At 37.0% G+C, this 21,689-nt stretch overlaps 2 protein-coding genes across 3 annotated transcripts in view; one reads left to right on the top strand and one right to left on the bottom strand.

The window, feature by feature from the left end:
- Window positions 1–21,639, top strand: part of LOC139981620 (uncharacterized) — a 31,173-nt gene extending 9,534 nt beyond the window's left edge. Inside the window, exons 3-9 of the mRNA XM_071994147.1 lie at window positions 9,204–9,393; window positions 10,107–10,203; window positions 10,678–10,805; window positions 12,642–12,822; window positions 13,290–13,505; window positions 14,490–14,635; window positions 15,921–21,639. Of these exons, the coding sequence (XP_071850248.1) occupies window positions 9,204–9,393; window positions 10,107–10,203; window positions 10,678–10,805; window positions 12,642–12,822; window positions 13,290–13,505; window positions 14,490–14,635; window positions 15,921–16,034 (1,072 nt within the window). The 3' untranslated portion in view covers window positions 16,035–21,639. The remainder of the gene's footprint in view (window positions 1–9,203; window positions 9,394–10,106; window positions 10,204–10,677; window positions 10,806–12,641; window positions 12,823–13,289; window positions 13,506–14,489; window positions 14,636–15,920) is intronic.
- Window positions 14,565–21,689, bottom strand: part of LOC139981619 (UNC5C-like protein) — a 42,541-nt gene continuing 35,416 nt past the window's right edge. The window contains exon 3 of one of the 2 annotated variants that reach the window (XR_011797896.1): window positions 14,565–14,704. The gene's annotated coding sequence lies outside the window, so the exon portion shown is untranslated. The remainder of the gene's footprint in view (window positions 14,705–21,689) is intronic. The other variant, XR_011797897.1, reaches the window with a different exon arrangement.

Below are 21,689 nucleotides of genomic sequence, written 5' to 3'. Positions count from 1 at the left end.
GTAATTCCATAGAGTTACGTCTAGTTGAAACAGGCCTTGACCAGTACTAACATCCCACAATCACAAGACAGTCACTAACGAAATAAAACGTCCGATCGCTACATACTACCGTTTTTATTCAACTCCTTGGACCATGCAGATGTCGGAATAAACAGAACGGACAATATTACACATGTATCACGAACTCACGATACTGGAATACAACAAATGAAATAGATAAATCCTAACATGGCTATTTACACATGCTGTGAGCCAACGCCGACGAGAGTTGTAACTAACTTTTACGTTTTACGTCGGTTCTTTTACTTGGAAATCTAAAAAAGCTGATGCTTTTGTTGGATGAGGTATAACTGCAACCTCCAACAACACAGAATTGTGACATTTTGAGGAAAAAGGAGTAATATCGTTGATGTTTTTGGCAGCTCAAGTATACGACTTTACACACTAAAAGTATAGTTGTGAGTGAGGTATACAAACGTTGATGTCACATGGTCACCTGATGTCTTAGGAATGTTTCAGGAATGTCTGAAATAGAAGCTGACTTTTCGTCCCATTTTTCACTTATTTAACGTCCGAAATTGGTAAAGTTAATTACAGCAATGTAATTGGAGTCAGTTAAGGACTACATACATGAAAAATGGTGGGATTTTATGTTCATCGAAAAGTCTCCATAGTTGGTCTTTAATATTGCTATTGAGTTTACTGTACAGCCTGCATGTTAAATGCACATGGATATTTTTAAAGGAACGTGTTGGTAGTATAAATGTACAACAAATTTCAATATTCTGAATGAATGGTGTAATTAAGGCAACAAAATATGATTTTAGAAACTGGGAGATTTTACACTGGTGGATGTTTATTGATGGACACTCAGTGGAGATATACATAAATTGGCTCCTCTCTTTTCCAGTCTTTTTATAAGTACTCACTTACCTCATCTACCAAAGCTACAGTACCAACTGGTAACATTGTAACACTGCACCCCTGGCCTTATCCCACATCTGAGACTCCGCCCACCCAATCATTCCGAATATACCATTCATGGATGCTTTTTATTATATTGAGTGAGTGTGTATTGACACAGTATTACTGTACACACAGGAGTTTTAGACCTTCCTACCATACCAATGATGAACTAAGGAAGCCCTCAGGTATATCACTTCAATCAGTCAGTCTTGCTTTGACCGTATCTCCATGCAATTCTGATGTAATATGAAGCAATCTTTAAAACAAAATTAGTCATGTTTACTTTTGGAGCTGGTAAATCTTACAGACACTAGTACCCTTCACAAACACACTTTAAATCATACCCTCCACATGTAAATTGTGCAATAAATTAGTAATGTTTAGCAAGTACTGTACTACATACAGTACATATGGTGTGATAACAGTAATACCTTAATATAAAGGCAGACTTGATAGTATAAACATGTAAACACAAGATGTCGATTGCAATCCTCCCTTACTGTACCTGTCTCCACTCATCAATTGCACTTTTCTATCTACATGCATTGCACATACAGTATTTGATTCTTATTTCATTTCACTACTGTACATTCTGAATGCAAATAACAGTAGTTGTCAAGTTAACTGGAGAGAGTGTTGGAGATGCTGACTAGATTTATACTTAACAGTCAAACTCATACAGTAACATCCTTGAATACATTAAGCAAGTGAAGGGTAGGCTACTACAGTAGGATAATAACATATCCTGGCAGAACTACAAAAATGAATCACTTACAGTAACCGTGGGCGTGAAAGAAAGTTGTATTATGATTCAATTCAATTGTTAGGATTACATCAATCACTATTGATACCGTACTGCACTCTGTTAGTTTTGTCTCAGTGATATCTTGCACAAGGTGGGTTAAGGTAACACTGCCTTTTGTTTCCAATGGTTCAAACGGTTCTTGCTGTGGTTTACAGTAAATGTACAATGCTTTGAGCTTGGACTCATGGATCTCCTGTGCACAGGAATATTATTGATGGGTGCAGGGAATAAACTCTGGTAATATTTATTAAAGTTGGGCTCACAAATATTAATAGTCAAGTGGCGGAAAAAAAGATTAGGGGAGTGTCTTTTGTTTTGCTTGAGGCGAAGAGAAAGATGTCCAGTTTCGAACCGTTACGATTTTAAGCCGCTCTTTGCATTCCATTTTATACATCCACAGACCAATACTGTACCTACTTGTATCATTTCTTTCAGCTTTGACAGGCTACCTTTATTATTGGGATCAAGATGATGTACACTATTTCATTTTCGCAGGAATAAGCTCATTTGCAAAGGACGTGCAAAATGAAAGTTTTGTCCGTCGATTTAAGTTAGTTCATACGGACCACCGACTTATTTGTAAACAGCGCCAGCTGGTTCTTTTGTACGTCCAAATTACATTTCAAATGGTACGTGGTAGTAGTACTACTTAGTGACCGGCCATTAATCAGTGTGTGTAAAAACGTTACCAGTTCGCTGTAAGCATGGCAGAGCAAGAGAGTGATGACTTTGTTGTGAGGGGACAGGTTAGCTTGTTCCACGTAAATACCAAACCTGGTGAGTTTTGGGATGAACGATCAGTATATGACATTCAAAATTCAATGATAATTCCACAAGGCTGTCAGTATGTGCTAGATTAGATTTTTTTTATTGCACAGTAAGATGGGAGTGCTATGTAAAAGTGGCTACAGGTCTCACCACAGGGAGTTAGTATTGGTATCAGAACCTGCATGTTCAGCAAATGTTTCACATATAAACTGAGGCACTAATATGGCAACATTAGCACAGATACTCTATACTGTATAATTTGTTTGATTTCCTGATTGCCCCTCCTGTACGTAGATTCAAGAATTTATTTGTAAAATGAAACATTTTTGAGTGTTTACTTAAGGCAGTTGAGAAGAATGAATGGAGTTTGGTGGTGAAGTACGGTATTATGAATCAGGCTGCTAAAATGACTTCCACACATTGTTTGAAAAACTGTGTTGAAACTGGGGAATTCCTAAGTTTTTATTTTTGTACCTATTGAGCCACAGTAGAATGTTTCCTATAAGTCTAGAAAAATTTATATTTCTGTGCACGAAACAGTCCAGTGTGCAGACAGTCGCAAAGGAATTTTAAAAAGTTTGACAATTTGCCAATATTCTTGTTTGATTCCAGCAGACTAAACTGATAAATTTCACCAGAAGGTGTGTGAACAGCACATTTGGTGGTGAACTTTTGAAGAAACTTTTTAATTTAGTGGATAGTTTGTTTTATCCTCATTTTCAACACAGAGAAGGATTGTATTGGATAATGTGTTTCTAGTGAGTGGCAAAGCTGTGTAGACAAGTTTACACAAGAAGTTGAAAAATGTTGACCATTTTGCTAGTTTTCTCACAATTTTTACCAGACTATAAACACCTTTTAACCGGAATTACAGGACTTTTCATCTTTTTTCCCCCACTCTATTAATATCTGCAATTCTTTAACCATGTGGATGGCTACACAGTAACCTTTATACCGTATCCCCTGTGTCGTACAAGACGATGTTTACTCTCGTTGGAAGAAGTTGTTTACTCTGAGCTGGGAGATAAACAGTTGTTTTGGATCCTCGAGTCGTTTGATACTGTAGACGTATTTGCATATTTTTTATCTGATCGCAGACTCTGATATGAAAGAGAAATTAATATCCTTCTCTGAGGTATTGCACAGTGTGAACCTGTGACATTGAGAAGTATTTTGTGATATATACCCGACTGTACTGGAAATTCCGTGTGTCCGGACTGGATTGCAAGGGGAAGGTACGGTAGAATACCAAACTCTATTTGTTGTTCTGTTTAATAAGAGTCCACAGGTACAGTAGTACTACCATTAAATCACTACTGTATCATTTGCACATACTAGTAGTTAATTTACATATTTACTGTCCACTTAAAGAGTAGTTTTAAAGACTTTCAGTAAACATATCTTCTGACGTCCAAGTGGAAAAGAAGCATATGTAAACTTTGCACCACTTGTGCACAGTCTTCCATCCACTAAATTGGACTCACCGTTAGCATTCTGGGTAGTGCCGTTGAAGTTTTTACATTTTGGTTAAAAATTTAATTCCGTAAATGGTAAGGTGCTGTTGTAAACATAGTCTGCCGTACATCCAGAGCTGAGTTAACGTTATATTGATCGGACGTTTTGTCCGATCCACAGTAGCATGATTTCTCGTTGCATCATGATATGAAATTATTTATTTCACTCATCTCCTACGTACCTGTCTCCTACCACACTAACGCACTCTCCTAGTCTAGCAATGACGCCACTAGTATAATTATATCCTGATCTCTATATTCTTGCAAGGATTTAAATTTAGAGTTTGTACATTATGCCCTTCTAAACTGTGTTCAGTAGTTTGTTTTTGTGCATCACGCCAAAAACGTACAGGGGAAGACGAAACAAGAGCCGGCAGTCGACAATCTGATTTACCATCTGAAGTAGCCTAAGTATTATGTATACAAATATATATATACTGTATATATCTATATATATATATATAAATAGGTATATACTGTACATAGATATATATATATGCTCAGCGGCATTAGGCTGTAATTGGATAGCTCTACCCAGAGATACATACCAGCCCCTCTCATCTCAATTAACATGGGTATACCTACTTCATCTTCAATGCCAGAGATGATTAAGGTCAGTGTTAGAGGATATCATCTAGTATAGCCTCACATCTGTCCTTCGACAGTGAACTTGAGATTGGAACCTATAAAATGATTAACATTTATCACATGCAATTCATGGATAGTAAACATCTAGGCACTTGTTTATCCACCGTAGTGTAGTACCGTGATATACAGCCTAGCACAAAGTGTGTTACAACAGCTGGCAATGGTGACATACAGTAGAACACTGCCCATGACATATAGAGAATCATTTAATGTTCACATTGTGTGTAGCAGTGTTGAAGACTCTGAAGTTGGTCCCTTTAATAGAAAACACTATGGCTTCTGTGTGCAAAACTTCTATGCAGATCTTTGTACTTGTAGAGCAATTGGACCATTTAATTTTTGCATAGCATTTTGCCATGCGATACCTGATAATTCACTCCCTGCTATGCAATGATATATCCCTAACATCTATAGAGGAAAATTTTCCAAATGGAATATTGTACTGTACGTACAGCGAATTCAAAGTGACCTAAGAGATGGTTGGAGAGTATACAATGCAAAGATTTTGTCATAATAAATTGAACAGTAGCTCCTACTGTAGGTGAGGCTGTGATTGAAAAGTTGAAGTGGTATCTTAAAGTTGAATTGATTTATTAAAGAGCTCTATAATAATACAAAATTTTCTTTAAACATTGAAACTTAAGTGTCTAAGCGATGTAGTTACAGTATTAGATCTAGATCTAGAATCAAACTAAACCTGCATTGGGTATTTTCATGTACAGTACTGCACATGTGTGAAGATGAAGGGTTTTATATGCTTTCACTCAAAACAGTTCATATTTAGTCGTAAAATTTGCATCGAGGTTTACGAAGGTGATGTTGATTGGAGGAAAGTTACATTATGGGAGTGCATATTGATGTTTACAAGTAAACAGGTCACCCTCCTATAATCCTACCAGAAACATGTTGTATCTGACCTGTAATGCATGTTTTGAAGGACAACGTACAGACTGTAGGTGTACATGCAATATGTCTCTTTGGGACTAAGAGATTCTTCGCTTGTTGGGATCAGACCACTTGAGGAATGCAAAATGGACTACATAGCTGGTTATGAAGCATTTCCTGTTGTGAAGATACAGGGCATGATGAGAACCAGTACATTGGTAGGTTTAACAACATCCTGGTGCATCGTTACAAAATACTAATAGTAGGGAAGTGATTCAGATCAGCAAGGACTTGGTCAAGTTTAATTTATAATGACCTACTGTCCTCCCCTTTGTATCTGGCAATGAGAGATAAACTGACCTGTCCATCATTGCTTTTGTCTTTAAAGTTCCCTATAGATAGTGAGAGCAGAAAAAAAGCAGTAAACCTACACTAGTTATATTCATCACAGGTCCTGGCATTGGGTTTCATTTTGACAAAAGACCCAGAAATGTATCCATGAGAAAGTACCTAACCAGTAGTACTGTACCTTGGAGCAATAAATGCCACTGAGGGTTAGTTGCCTCATATAGGCTTACAGTACGCTAAAAGAGAGCAAAGAACTTTTAATACATTTATAAACTTCCATCCCTTTCTTCATTCTGTCCCTTCCCTGCTGGAATTTTGTCTGCTCCATCTCCCCTTCTTCTTTTCATCCTTCATCCTTCTCCCCTCAATCTCTGTAGTACTGTAGGTTCTAAGATAAACAAATAATGTTATAGGGTTACCTAATATATTGGTACAACGGTAACTTTGGTGCTGTACTGTATTAAGCTAGGTTTCCGTACACTTGCATTGGAGCATATTTTCTAGATTACAGGGAATAATTTAGTCTTCAAATTTTGTGTAGCAGTTTCAAACGAAGGCTACAAAGGTTGTAAAAATCTTAATTCCGTATGTAAATAGATTTACATCCTTGAACTTGTGTAGCAAATTGATAGTCTTACAGCATTTTGCGATGTGATACTGTATAAATTACACCCCAGAGTAGTACTGGACATTGCATTGGTATATCTTAATAATGTGATTGTTTGTATAGTTTCATGCATTGTGATGTGAACATTGTTATATTCATGAACTTGTATATTATTTGGTAACTACATCATACAGAGATGTAGTGTAACATACTAAAATCCCAGGATGTTATGTTATCATGTGTTATAATTTGTGTCCATATAGTTTATTAGTCAATGATCAATTTTGTTTCACCTTGCCCTCCCCAACCCCCCCCCCCCCTCCCCCTGCTCACTACTTCATTCCTTTCTTTCCTTACCGTTATACTGTTGGGAGCACCTATGTTAGAATTAAGCATTTCGCAAGTAGGTGAACTTTCATTTTGCCATACCAGGGTACAGAACAGATTCTGTAAACTATGCCATGTAGTAGTGTACTGTGAAGGCAACCAGTGTAGCAGCAGACATTGCTGATTTAAGTATTTAAAGTATGTATTTATATGTCTATCTTCATGATACAAAGTGTGATTGTACAGGAGATACTGTGTGCGTGTTTGAAGTACTGTACTGTAGGTATTGAAATGGATACATTATATATATAAATACTTTCTTATCATCAACACAGATTAATGATTGTCTTATGAGGACGATGGAATCATTCATTGGTGTTGATTATCAATCTGGATCAAATAATTAATTGACATAGCTATCTGGCACTGAACTGTTTGTTCATGATATATGTTCTTTCATAACATGATAATTATGAAAGATGAATTTATGCCATTCTACTTTTATCATGTCACACCATATGTCTCTTAAATTAAGATAAATACCATGTACTTTGCTTGTCGGCAACATTGTTGAAGACACTGTCAAAGTACAATATTCCAGTGTATTCCCATGCCAAAACAAAGTGGAAATGTGGAGAAAAGCAGATAGAAGAGATAAAGGGGGGGGGGGGGGGGGGGGTGAGGTGGAGAGAGTGAATAATAGGACAATTTATTTTATTCTCTTATTAGGCTGTCTCCGAGCAACATTTGTATGCTAGTCTACCCAGGGAGTCCATAACAACTCTACCTTAACCAACACCAATTGGGTAATATTTGAGCACTGGTGCTAACCTCCATCTCCTACCCCCTTCCCTCCCTGCTCCATTGACCCACTTGCAGGTCAATATCCACTTTTTCTTCCATTTGAATGTAACTATCTGAGTGTAGGAATGGGAGTATTTTTGTTCAAATATTAGGACATTTTACTTATATCCCATATTACAGATTTCTTTTCAAATAATAATGTTAAGTCAACCATTTTGGAAGTTTTCCAAATTGTTGTTTCACATGACACATGACAAGTTCTGCAGCCATTGTTCTGTACCCGGGACTACATCCTGTGTAGTACATCACCACATCAATCAATAACAGAAAATGTGTAGTACTGATTTACCAGTATTACCACTACAGGACATTATAGCCCTGTACCTGACATTGTTCTCCTCCCTGAGAAAGGTACCACGTGTGTGATACTAGTAATCAGGCTACAGAACTGTTCTTTGTATTCATGGTTTGCACTGTAAATAGAAGTGTTGATTTGATTAGCTCGGTCCTGGAAAATTCCATTGGATATAGATAAGGGGCTTCCCAGCTGTGATGATTGAATTAATTTCATCTAGCAAGTTATCATTTGAAGGGAAGTGTAACGCCGCCGCTGTTTGGCTTCATTCCTGGAATGTACAGTAATTTGATTGTCTCGTACCGTTACTTGATTTGTACCAGATTTGAGCCCCAAAGTCTGGTAGAAATGACTCTAATTATGTCAAATTTGGAAGACCCCTGACATATCTTATCAGGATCTTTTCTGGACAGATTTATTGGGAACCTTTGAAGATTCTGCTAGGACCAAACTATCCAGACCTGTACCATGTTACAAATGAATCTCTTAGGTGTTTGTACTCAATTAAAGAAATTGTTTTTTGAATGTAATCTAATGATTGAACAGCAACATTTAATTTTGAGATGTTTATGGAACAAAAAGGGGGAATCTAATGCATAGGTTCTCTGATCAAGACATAACCAAGACCTTTTGATGTCAAGACATACTACTACTATCTATAGGTATTGAGATTATAGTATTCCTTAAGGCCAAGTATACTGTAGCAATAGTACCTGCTGCTAGACCTCTTGGGCAACTTGTGTTTCTCATCTCCTATGAAATAAAATAAAGAACTGTGATTGGTTATCTATCTAACATGTCTCCTCTTTGCTATAGTGTTATCGAATCTACACTGTCGAAATTTTTAAAATTGTAACAGCGTGCATACCCCTAACCAGAATAAACCGTACAAAAAAAATTCTTTATTAAAGCCATAAAATTCATGACATAAGTGACGTACAAACATTGTCAAAAGTCAAAATGTATCCCATTTTAGCAACGAAAACATGGAAAGAAATGAAATACATTCATGTAAAGTAATATAATAAGGATCCACAGCTACTTCAGTCACAAAGGTGTAATAATGTTTCTGAGTATACTGTGCGTGTCAATTGTCTCACTTGCCTGTCTCCATTCTACTTTAATGTTATGTTATATAACATTAATAATGTTGTAATTTCTTTCTTTTTTCTCCAGCTCTATGGCAGGCTCTGATGGTGGGTCAGAGGTCAACAGTGAAGGTTCATCTAGCGACAGCGGTCGTGGGTCGATTGACACATCCTTGGTCGGCAAAGACCAAACTTCTTCGCCAGAATTGCCTCCGACACCAGTCCTTTACCAATTTGAATTTCCAACAGAATTGTGCGGCCGACTGATTGGCAAACAGGTTTGTATGCTTTTTTGACCCGTTCTTCCTGGGTGGTAGATTAGGAAGGAGGTGTAAGTGGGCTCATCTCAGGGAGTGAGGGCGCAGTGCTAAAACGTTCCAATGTGTAGTTAGGTAGATGGGAAAGTGCAGATGTGGAGTGGGAGACAGGTAAGAGAGGAGCAAAGTAAATCCCTAAACCAGTTAGATGCTTTTTGACTGGGCTTGCCAATTTGGGGCGATTTGACCCAAACTATACAGAGAATTGTTCAAAATAATATTTTATGTGACGTTACAAAGACATCATACTAGATTTGGTACCCAAATGAAGGTTAATTTGGTGAATTAGTGATGGATCTCTCTTGACAGTTCCTCATAATAGTATTAACCACATTGAAATGCGGATTCAGACAATACTGGATGTTAACAGAGCAGTAGGATTTGCTAGTTATAACCATGATTTACAGTCAATAGATACTTGGATACTTCAGTCTCCATAGCATCATTAAGAATCATAGTTCCATTGATCAGTCTTGTAACCCATACCAGACCTATGAAATTCAATTTACCTATCCTCCAATACCAGCCTCTCTCTCTTCCGTTTTGGTTTATCTGATTTATGGAGCTGGTAATTTGAAGAGGACTGTGAAGTCTGTATTGCTTGTATATGTGTGTGTGTGGAGTTGGTGTTTGAGGAATTAATGAGCACTGACTTGTCTTCTTCCTTCTCGCAGGGACGAAACATCAAAGAACTGAGGGACAAGACGGGCGCAAAGATATTTTTAAAGCCCTCGCCAGTCAGTACCAAGTATCAGCTATGTATCATAGACGGTACGTCAACAGAATGCATCTTAGAAATAACAGAATGCATCTTAGAAATGTGTCGATGCTAGAAGTAAAACCTCAGCACTTTTCAGTTTATGATAAGTTTAGTTTAAATGTCTGGAATCAAGGTTTTGAATGCGTGTAAGAAATGTCTGTAAGGCTTGGAAGTTGTATGTGTAAAAGTAAGTAGGCCTGACGTTTCGATCCTAGCAGGATCTTCTTCAAAGGCTTGGAAGTTGGCAACAACTTGTAGTATTTATGTTGCTTTTTGCACTTAAATTAGTTTCCTCACATACTATTACACCCTGACTTGCTACTCTTCCACACTGTGGTGATGTTAGATTGTTGCCTAACGTAATAAAAGAGAACCTAAGCTTAACATTTCTGTTGGGATAGTTGTTCTCTCTTGGAAACATTGATACCCCTCCCATCCATCTAGATACAGATTAGAGAATTGTGAAATTGTTTTCATCTTTAAAGGTTTACCAAAGAGTATCGAACAGACCATCGACATAATCAAGAGGCGTTTCCCGGATGTTGACACAAATCGGCAGTCACTAACCGCAGATTCTCAAGGTCAGAATGTCAAGATGCCAAGCATGTCACAGGTAATTTAAGTCTTCATGCTGGTATATCCAGCTGAAGTGGTAATTAGTTCTTATTCCTCACAATGCTTATAATTCAGGATCCATTAATCAAGATATTTACAGGTCTCGTCTGGAGGTGAGATTGATAGTGTTGCTCTTTAAGTAGTGTTTTTATAACGGCTGAGTGGTTGTTTGCACAGAATAAATATATATGTCTCTCATACCTGCATACTTAATACATAAAAACGCTCTGATCTACATAGCCTAACCCCTTCCCCAATAGTCTCCCCCTCCCCACCAATAGTCAATGGCCTATGTGCTCATTCATTCACATTTACAATTTGATGTATAATTTCCATACATATCTATATAAATAAATATTTATACCCCACAAACATTCATTTACTGTTTGTCCACACCTGCTGTGTTTCAGTCTATGTCCTCTCTAAATTTGAAAGTGAAATTTAAATGTCTTGTCTGCTTGGATCCTGGGAAGTGTCCTGAACTATATATATGCTTGCAAGAGATTAAATTTTGCACTCTCTATTGATAGTGTTTGGAATGCAAATCAACTGTGGTATATATATGCTTGCAAGAGTGTTTGAACCTTGCACACTCTATTGATAGTGCTTGCAAGTCAACCGTAATATACGCACATGATCCATGTACAGTCAGTTATTTCAGCCACATTTACAACCCATTAAAAGTGATGATAAATCATGTTGCGAGTTAACGCGTTGTGCACAGCCCTTTGTCAATGAAAAACAAACATTTAGTTATGTTCTAAGAGACAAAGTCATAGAAAGGAAAAGTTTAAGAGATCTTTGTTGAACGGATGTCACAGCTCGAGGAGAGAGAAAGCAAAAATACAGACAAAGCCTGTGATTTCTTTTTATTTAGAAATTTATGCATTATGTAAGATGGTATTATGTAAGATGAATATGCTACAGTACAATGTGATTTTGTACACTACAACCTGTGTGTCAAATGTTTCCAAGACTACATGACACTTATATCCTACAATGACTCTAAAAACCCTATCCAGAGAGTACTTTTACATTACTGATACAGTTTTCCGCAGTATTTGCCAGATGAAGAAATTCCAACCGTAAAATTTGTTAGGATTTTGGCGGTGCTCTGCCAGCTAGTACATAATCCCAATTGTGATATGGCAAGTCGGGGTAAATACAATGCAGCCTGCTAATGTTGCAATGACTTGTGAGAACTAAAGAAAGGATTGTGGATTTTTTAATCACTTTTCAGAATTTACTCAAATTATTCCACATTTCAGTGAAAATGCTGAGATAAGTTTTCATTTTTTTAGCTGACAAAGTTTCCAAGTGTCTTCCTTTGTTTTATTTGACACCTTGAAATAAATGTCCAAGCTAGAAACATTTGTTGGATACACAGATCTTCTGATCATGGTTTGTCCAAGTAAGGTTGTTAACAATGAAAAATATTGTTTGTTAACTAAAGCCAGGTCTAATATGCACTAAGCAGTAATCACATTGCTATATTATTGTGATATAGATGGGTTGCATATGTTACGGCTTTGTTTTTGTTATGTTTTACCAGTGTATTACTGTTACATAAATACTGATGTGTTAAATTTGTCATATCTTACTGCAGTATTATTCTAATATTGTTGTTGTTGTATATTGTTACTGTGATATTGTTCTAAGCTTATTCGAACATTGATAATGTTATTGCAATATGACTGCTCTGTTGTTATTGTATTGTAAATCTAATAATATTGTTCTATTGTTATTGTATTGTATTGTTTTTCTAATATGATATTTATAATGTTACTGTGCTGTTATTGTTTTAATATGTTGTTTTCTTGTTGTCAATCTCCAGCTCCAACTCCCCGATGAAGCTGTCAATAACATCATCCTTACCAGTGTGGTGAGTGCAGGCCATGTCTTCCTGCAGCAACCAGGCCAACCTTCATTCAATGCTCTGAACAGGTTGAATAACTGTATGAATAACTGCTACTGTCAGGTGGATAGGGTACCTCCCTTACCTCAGCCAATTGAAGGTAAGTTAGGTAATCGGTGTGTATCTTACCTCAGCATATTGAATAGCTGAATGAAGTGTGTGCTTACAGCTGAGGTAACTACAGATGAACTTATCGGTTTAAGTGCTCATGTAGTCTATGTAGTTTAACTCATTATAAGTTCTCTTCATCTAAGGTAATTGGTGGTAACCTTACCCCAGCCAGTGATAGATTTGAGTTATCATGTATTCTAGGTAACCCAACATTTTAAATGTAATGAATGTTATTCATTATAAGTTAGTTGGTTATAACTACCTCTTCTAAATATATCTCCATCTTAGGATAATTGGTGCTAGTCATGAATTAACATACATGAAGACAAAAGTGAAATTAGAATTTTGCATGAAAGATGGAAGACAGATTGTCACACACTGTGATGAAATCAATGGTTCTTTTATTGAAAGACACAAAGATAACTAGTGTTCTCTATTTATTTGTCTTTATTTCAGTTGGTATCGTGTGCGCCGCTCCAGTCATGGACAGCTGGTATCGGGCCCAGTTGATCAACTTTTACCCCGAAGAAAATGAGGCAGATTTAAGATTCATGGACTACGGCGGCTACGCTCGCACGGACGCCAGCTGCCTACGCCAGATCCGATCAGACTTTCTGTCTCTGCCGTTTCAGGCAGTTGAATGTTACCTGGCTAACATTGTACCGCTACAAGGCAAGTATTTCAATCGGGTTTCCTTTTAGAACTGTATATGAGACTCTGCTTTTCAATACTGACTGGGAAGTTTTGAGTAAAAAAAAAAAGGGTTAAAACAGCATAGAGCACATGACTTGTATTCCTGAGGTTCTGATCACAAATGTCTCATTGTTTTCATACTTGACAAATCATTGAAGTTTGCCTAGTCATACATGACTGTGCAACCATTGAGCACAGCTGTCATTAGACAATGACAGCTTAATTTGGTGACCATTATGCCTCTTACGAAAAAAGCTGAATGATGTGATATTTACTTGCCATCTCACAATTCTAAACGTGCATGTATCGTTCCGACAAGGTCGAGTGGTGTGTGTGTGTCATATTGTACAAACTGTACATAGCTACTAGACACAAGATGTTCTGTTTTTTGGAAGTGATTTGCTTGACTTATTGAATCCACTTAATATTGTCGATTATCTTCGAAAGTATTTACTCGCATGATCTTAAAACTAGGAGAGACTCAGTCGATGTGATAAAACTGATCGCAGATTTGTATTGTGAAGTATGGTGTCCATAGAAGTAGTAAAGTAAGAGTACTGAAGTATGAGTACAGACTAATGTACTTGAGTACAATGAGTAAAGACAAATGTACTTGAGGTAGAAAGATGAACTCAACTACAAGTGAAGAAAATTGTACTCAAAAACGAGTGCAGAAAAATCTATTCATTGGCAATTGCAGAAAAAAGTGGGCTACAACACTCTCTGAGAGGGTACAGGCAAGTTTTAGGTTGTCTTACCTAGCCTCCACTGCACACAACATGCAGTTAGAAGCATAAAATTTGATGTTGGCAATAATAGTTTTAGCCTTCTAGGCCAGTCCTTCTAATACTACTCAAACTTGTAAGGCTTTAAAGATTGGACAATGCTAACCTACCACTTTTCGTGTTGGTTTGATTTCCTTGCAACATTCCTAACAACTTTTATTTTTCGTCGTTGAAATAGGTGAAGCAGACTTTTCAGAAGATGCCAGGCTATTTATCGAACAGATAGCACAGAATTTTACTCTCCTTCAGACCAAGACGTTGGCCTACTCCATGGACGGCATTCCACTCATAGAGATCTTCTACGAAGAGGCGGAGAACGGCAACGTGAGTATTCGGTGGTTCTTTTGTACGGTTTATGTCCCCTGGTTAGATGAAGGATGCTATGCTAGGAGGCTTTGATTTAATAGATATAAAAATATAGAGAGGTTTAATATGGAAAGCATGGACCATCAAGTCCAAACTTTGGCATTGTCTGAATATTTTTAAGTTGTATTTTATTGTACTTCAAAGAAAAAAGAAGTCTTTGTTCAGAGTGAACTGGACCTGTAAACCTAAAAAATCTAAACCAAACAAGGCATTCATCTAATTTGGTTGTCTGGATTTGCAGACCGTATTGCTACGGTTCTATGATTTCGTATTTTTGGTAAGATAAGATATGATGCCCTTGGCTCATTTTGTGGGAGTTCCACAACATGCCTTTTTATTTGTTTTGGGAAAAGGTAACAATTTTGAAAGTAAATTTTTATGTTATAACCTTTTAAGCCCAGTTTTGTTGTACCTGCCTCCCACCTAAACACCCAGCAAACGTAGAGTATAATTCTTTAACAAAATTTCATTGTCGGGAGGGAAGATGTGGCCCACAGGAGTTTATATTGCCAACATGTCACTGTTTGACAAGCATTGGCATTCAGTTTAAATATGCTCTTTGCCAGCTTTTGTGTCCTGCAGAGTTTTATGACCGGTGATTATATTTTGTGGCACATCTGAAAATACATCTACCTCTCTCTGTATCTGATTTCAAGGTTCATGCAGTTAACACTCTACACAGCAAACGTAGAGTATAGTTCATTAACAAAATTTCATTGTCAGGAGGGAAGATGTGGCCCACAGGAGTTTATATTGCCAACATGTCACTGTTTGACAAACATTGGCATTAAATTTAAATATGCTCCTGCAGAGCTATTTGATCGGTGATTCTATTTTGTGTGTAAAAGTAAGTTGGCCTGACGTTTCGATCCTAGCAGGAGATAAACAGTGGGATCTTTGTCCCTCCACTGTTTATCTCCTACCTCTTCTCTTCCCCTGTTGGTTTCTTTCTTTCTTCTCTCCATCCCTTGTCTACTTATCCCCTTACATCTATCTCTTTGTGTTCACCATGCTCATTAACCTGTCTGTATTCTGTGCATGTTTTTGTCCCTACTGGTACTTGTCATTTAGCCTTTGAAGAAGATCCTGCTAGGATCGAAATGTCAGGCCAACTTACTTTTACACATTCTCCTACACAGGCTCTCTAGTGGATAAGCAGTTTGCTAACAGTTTTATTTTATTTTGATTCTATTTTGTGGCGCATCTGAAAATCCATCTACCTCTCTCTGTTTGTGATTTCAAGGTCCATTCAGTTAACCGTGAGCTGGTAGAGCGTGGTCTGGCAGCCTGGTACGAGGGCGTTGACGAAGCTGTGGTGGAATATTCCGAGGAGGCTTACCTGGTTCCTGCCTCGTAGTAGTAGTACACCATCAGTGGCTAGGGGGACTCACCCAAACTGAGACCCCCCCACAAAGGGCTTTGTATTATTTGTACCCTCATTGATCAAATAAGGTCCTCTCGCTGAGAACGGCTGTTGTTGAAGCCACTGTGTGTCGTGGAGAACGATTGTATTTGACTTTTGCAGGAAGTTCAGAGTTTACATCGGAAGTGTAAAGCAAAACTTTCCAGCAGGTGCCCGTCCACACGGTATGACTCTGTCACTCCGAACACCCGGAATGACTATCAAGTGGAAGCACTAGGGTGTCTGCCTCTAGAAACCACTTATGGTGCAAAGCTTCTCAGAGGACTGAATGACTTTTTAACAGCAACCTGTGGTTGTTTTGTCATAGTTTTGGTAGTTGATTGATCTGTGTGGTGAAGAGTAGAATTTGACAGTGTCCTCCTCTTTCAAGCAAACCTTTTGTTTTTGCTTTGTGTTTTCCCCCCCCCCCCCATCCCTCCACAATGTTTGAAGGTGATTTCTACGGTTGCTGTGTTGTTGGATAAGTTTTGATAGTTTGATTTATAAGGACTGGCAAACGATGGTTACGAGAGAAGGAGGGAAACGGCAGATTTTGTGACTTAAAAGTCTTCAGGGAGAGTCAGAATATGACCAGCGTTTTCTCAGGTGTTCGTGCCGAGACGTTTCTTCAAGAATCATACCAGAGGCCTCTGCTGTACCAAAGAAAACATTTTGTATGCTGATGGAAGACATTTGCCAAAGTAGCTGAAAAATCCCCATTCTATAGTCTAAATGATTGAACTATATTTCCAGTAAGGTACAGAAGCCCGTCAGGAAACCCAAAGTATGAAGCCATCGGTCCGTTTTCTGTTTCAGGAATAAGACTGAAGTTAGAAATGAAACACCATGTAAAGTTCTACACAGAAAAGTGTAGAAAATGGTGTCATTGGACGTTGGAACTGAAAAGCCTGACGGTTTCTTGAAGCTTAAAGTCATTCAAGTATATAGGACATGTTATTGGAAAATATAGACATTATTGTTGTCATCCAACAAAGTAACATGAGATAGGGTAGGCTTCCTTACCTAACAGTCAATGGTATGAAGAGAGAGAGATAAAAATTAATGTGGTTCATTACCACTTTAGACAAGGTAACAACGTTAAAGGTAATAACATATAAAAGGTTGAAATGAAGGCCTCAGGAGGTAACAATGTTAAAGTATACAGCCTGAACTATGGAAGCTAAGTCTTTATACATTGCTTGTTCAAAGGATGCTTTGTTTTTGGGGTGCACTGATGGGAAGCGGCATTAAGTACCATTAAAGATCTGTGTCACATAACGCTCCCATCCAGTTTAAACTGATGTCATCGTCACATGCAGAGGTTTAAAAAGAGCAGGATTGGGCATCTTTGGTATTGTCCACGATAATGTCAACAACTTGGTTGCAGAATTAAAACAGTTTTGTATAATTGAAAGCATTGTTTCAGCATCTGACATTGATATCAATGTTCTGCAGTTGAAATAAGGGACATGGTAACTTAGGGGTTATTTAGTCTTAGATGGAGTGGTAGTGCAAATCAGAAGGAACAGCTTTTAACACAATTATTTTGAAGTTTATCGCTAAAAACCCTTTTTGCTTGAAAAAATCATCCGATACTTTTTATGGCATCTCTCTGTGAGTAGATTCTGTGGTGATGTAGTAGTTATAGCTTAGAAGGGGTATGACTAGAGGATGGAAGGAGGAGGGTCAATAAGTAGACTAGTGTTTCTGGAACAGCTAAATGACCAAGTTCTCACTTTTGTAGCTTACTAGCATGAGTTTGGGGAACGGTCGGGTATTGGTCAAAGAGTTCTGTTGTGTTTTAATTATACAATATTAAAGAAAATCCTTGTGGAGACAACTCGTAAGGAAGAGACCGAGGAGTTCTCTGCTGATATGGTATTCATTTTGTTCGAAGAAAAAACTGTTACAAGTTTAAGTTAGTTCACCTCAAACCTGCCAGAGAATTTATTTTTTACCCACCTAAATTCAGGAGACATTTGCCCCCCCCCCCCCATCTTTTGTTTGTGGTAGCTTCTCTCACCCACTCACCTCCTTTTTATTGGCCACATTGAATAGCCCTACAAACTCTTTAACTAGAAACAAAGGCTTCAAATATTTGGATACTTAATCCATTTCCAGTTTATACTGGATAATTTATTCTGAGTGTTATACACTTGACTAATGCTGCGCAGTTTTGACAGTTCTTGGTCTTCTTGTCTGATGACAAGTTATTAAGTTCCGTTGCTTTGTTTTCTTTCATTTTTTTCCTAGGTCGTTTTAGATCTGCTCAGAATTAGCATACACTACATTAATACTTCATAAATTTTTTCAAACGGTACAGTGAATCGTTTTTGGCTCAAAAGCAGCTATGTGAATTTGATCAATAATCTTACCCAAATCCTACCAAGTATTAATACTCTGACTAAAATTGCAGTTGATTAAAGTAATTTTTTTTCCCTTTTTTACCGATTGAAGGTTAACCAGTATATAGATGTATATGAACTAATTCTCTCTTTGTTACCTGTGCCCTTTCCATAACAGTATTGGACAACATGTCAAGAGTAGATTTGAAAATTTCCTAATAAAAAATCACTTTCTGGGAGCTTAATTTACCAGAAATTATGTGGCATGACAGTTTGACATTTTTGTGAAAAATCAATTCATGGGTTGTTTGAAAGGATGACAATATTATTTTCCAAAAATTGTTGGATAATTTTCCTAAAAAATGTGGTATGAAGATGGTTTGGTCTTTTGTAGGTATTCCCTCCTTTAAGGTATCCAGTCTATTGTGTTGGTTTTGCAAAAGAAACAAGATTTATTTCAAGATGCAATAAAAAAACAAATAACAAAATTGTCATAGCATTACTTAGCCAAGAAAGTAACAAAATAATTTCTGTCCAACTTAACGTTGCAGCAACGATAAATTTTACTACAAATGTCTAAAACTAATGTTAGATCAGGCTGCCTCTTTATCGTCATGGCAATGCCACACCCTACTGACCAAATTATTAAAATGTTGAAAACACATACTTATATATTGCTTTACTCTTTTTCAGTTCCATATAATGTTTGTACTTGTAATGTGCATAGTGTGTAACCCACTCACGATGTGTAGAGTTTCCTTTGTGAAGCATGTAACTGTCCAAGTCATGTTTATATTATTATTATTTTTTTAAGGCAAGGTGATTCGTAGCTGCCACGTAGCCATTTTTGAATTGCAATAATAGGTTAGTGTCTTCTCTATCAAGCTGAATATTATGACTATTTTTGAAATAGGTTGAAGCAGCTGAAGATTTTCAGGTAGGATAAATGTTTCAAGACAGATTTGAAAAACATTTCCTCTGTTGGAATTGTAGAGAAATGAAATTAAAAAAAAAAAAATGACAGAGAAATTGTCCTAGAGAAACGATATTTCTATGTGTTTATGTTTTGTGCTTGTACTGTATATTAAAGATGAGAAGTTACTTTAAATTGTTGGCAAATGCTTTAGGGCCTCTTTTTGTTTTTTGCATAAATCTCTCAATCTCTTTGCTAAGGATAGTACCTACAGAGATGGGGTTAACATTGGGGGTGGGAGGAGGGGCAGGATTAGCCCCTCTGGGGCATAATCATTCACATGTTGTTCCCTGAAAGTGAGTTAATTGGTCAACAAGTAATCTTGTTTCCCTAAGTGTTCTTTCACTTGACTCGGGCTTAATTCTTTTCTTTTTTCTCAAGTTGAAATGTTTTCCTATCTTTTTATCAAAAGATAGAGAAATTTGGAAGAGAGAGACACATAAATTACTTTTAAAAATGATTGCCATAGCTTAATATATAACATTTCTCAAGGAGAAAGCATGTAGCAACCCGAAGGAAATGCTGCCGTGTTCAGCTGGTGGTGGACAGGACATGTGTTCCCAAAGTCATTGTTGTGTTTTGAGTGTATGTGGTTTGTTTACAATTTACTTGTTACCTTATAACAGAAAAAATGCACATTGAAATCGATAAAAGTTAAAAAAAAAAAAAAAAAAACATCAATTTAAGAATATACCGCTACTCAACTTAACTGATATGGTTCTTTGTGACAAAAGTTTTTTTTGAGGGGGTGGGGCGGGGGAAGGGGGAGTGGGGTGACGTAGGATGAAGGGTGAGGAGCAGGATATAGCCTCATCCAGACCATGACAGCAGTGTTGCATTTAAAGTACTTCTTGCATTTAGGCTTAATTTGACATCTAATTAATTCACTGCGCCTTAAAAATTCCACATCCAGTATCGGTAATTCTAGCAACGTAACAAAATACATGAAGTTTGGTCTGCAGGAACCGTAACCTAGCACATGTCATACATTTTACATGAAAATTAGGAGCAATCGTTCATTTTTTCTGATGAACTAGAAATTTGTCATTTTTATTTGTTGGATGCTACGTGCGGGTGGAGACCAAATGAAGCATGGGGTTAGGTTTCTTCTAGGGAATACGAGTGTCGATAGTACCCATCAAATCTTGGTTTATGTAAGTGGTTCTCAAGTGGTGAAATTATTAAGTGTTGTAAATGTTGTTTCATGTTGTAATCAGTAGTGGGTTTGGGGGGGAGGGGGGGGGGTTGGTTGGAGATGGTCTTAGACAATAAATCAGTGTAAGGTTTGATGTGTACAGTATAAGTTCTACAAGAATTATCAAGATTGACTCTTTTCCATAAACAACCCAACATTTTTTAGGTTATGATTGGCACAGATTTTTTAAGGAGCGTGTAAAGTTAGATTATTAAAAGCAAATGTTTTGAATTACATTTTTGATGGGCTTAGTAGTAGGTAAAAGAAGAATATGGGATAAATCAATGTCTCTTTTCTTCTTCTTCTCCTTGGCATTACATCTTTGGAAAATGTCACCATTTTGGCCTAATTCTAGGTTCAAATGTCCAACAGATCTTTGTTTGAACAAAGTTGGACAAAAAGAGTAATTAATAGGAGCAGTGTTAATCAATGGTATTGCCCTATTTTTGTTGTTTTATACCATGCATTTATGTGATCAAATTTGTCAACCGCTTTGCATAGACTTATATATCTGTGAAATATGTTAATACAAGGTTATTCCCAACAGGACATACACTTTAAGCTCATGCCCTTCCATCCCCCCCCCCTCCCCCGTTCATCTTTTGACCCAGTTAAAGTTCTTTCTTTCTCTTTGTGCTCTCTTTGCATTTCTTTATTCGTTTTCTTGTATGATCTCTGTGACATCCTATGTCGGTTGTATAAACGTTTTGTTAAAAAAAAAAACAGGTACAAATGGAAAACTAAATAAAACTGAAATTAATTGTTTGTTGTCTCAAGTTTCAGCCAGAAACATTATAATGATTGATCAACTTGACTTACCGGTATTTGATAGATTCTATATGTAGAGATTTATGTTCATCATAAAAGTGATATGAAGATGTCATGTTGAGGTGATTTCAACTTTCTTTGAACTTTTTTAAATCATTAAAAAAAAGGAACAAGAAATAAAAAAAACAGAACAAGAGCTTTTAAGTATTTACCACAAAAAAGAAGAAAGATGTGCATGCTTGATTTAAAATACAAATGCAAATAAACTAGTCAAAGTCATTTCTGTTGTTTATTTCTTGTTGTTTCTTTGTCTGTTTGTTTAACGATTG

This window comes from Apostichopus japonicus, chromosome 15, assembly GCF_037975245.1.
Source record: "Apostichopus japonicus isolate 1M-3 chromosome 15, ASM3797524v1, whole genome shotgun sequence".
Classification (NCBI taxonomy): domain Eukaryota; kingdom Metazoa; phylum Echinodermata; class Holothuroidea; order Aspidochirotida; family Stichopodidae; genus Apostichopus; species Apostichopus japonicus.
This window is presented reverse-complemented; position numbering and strand designations above follow the sequence as displayed.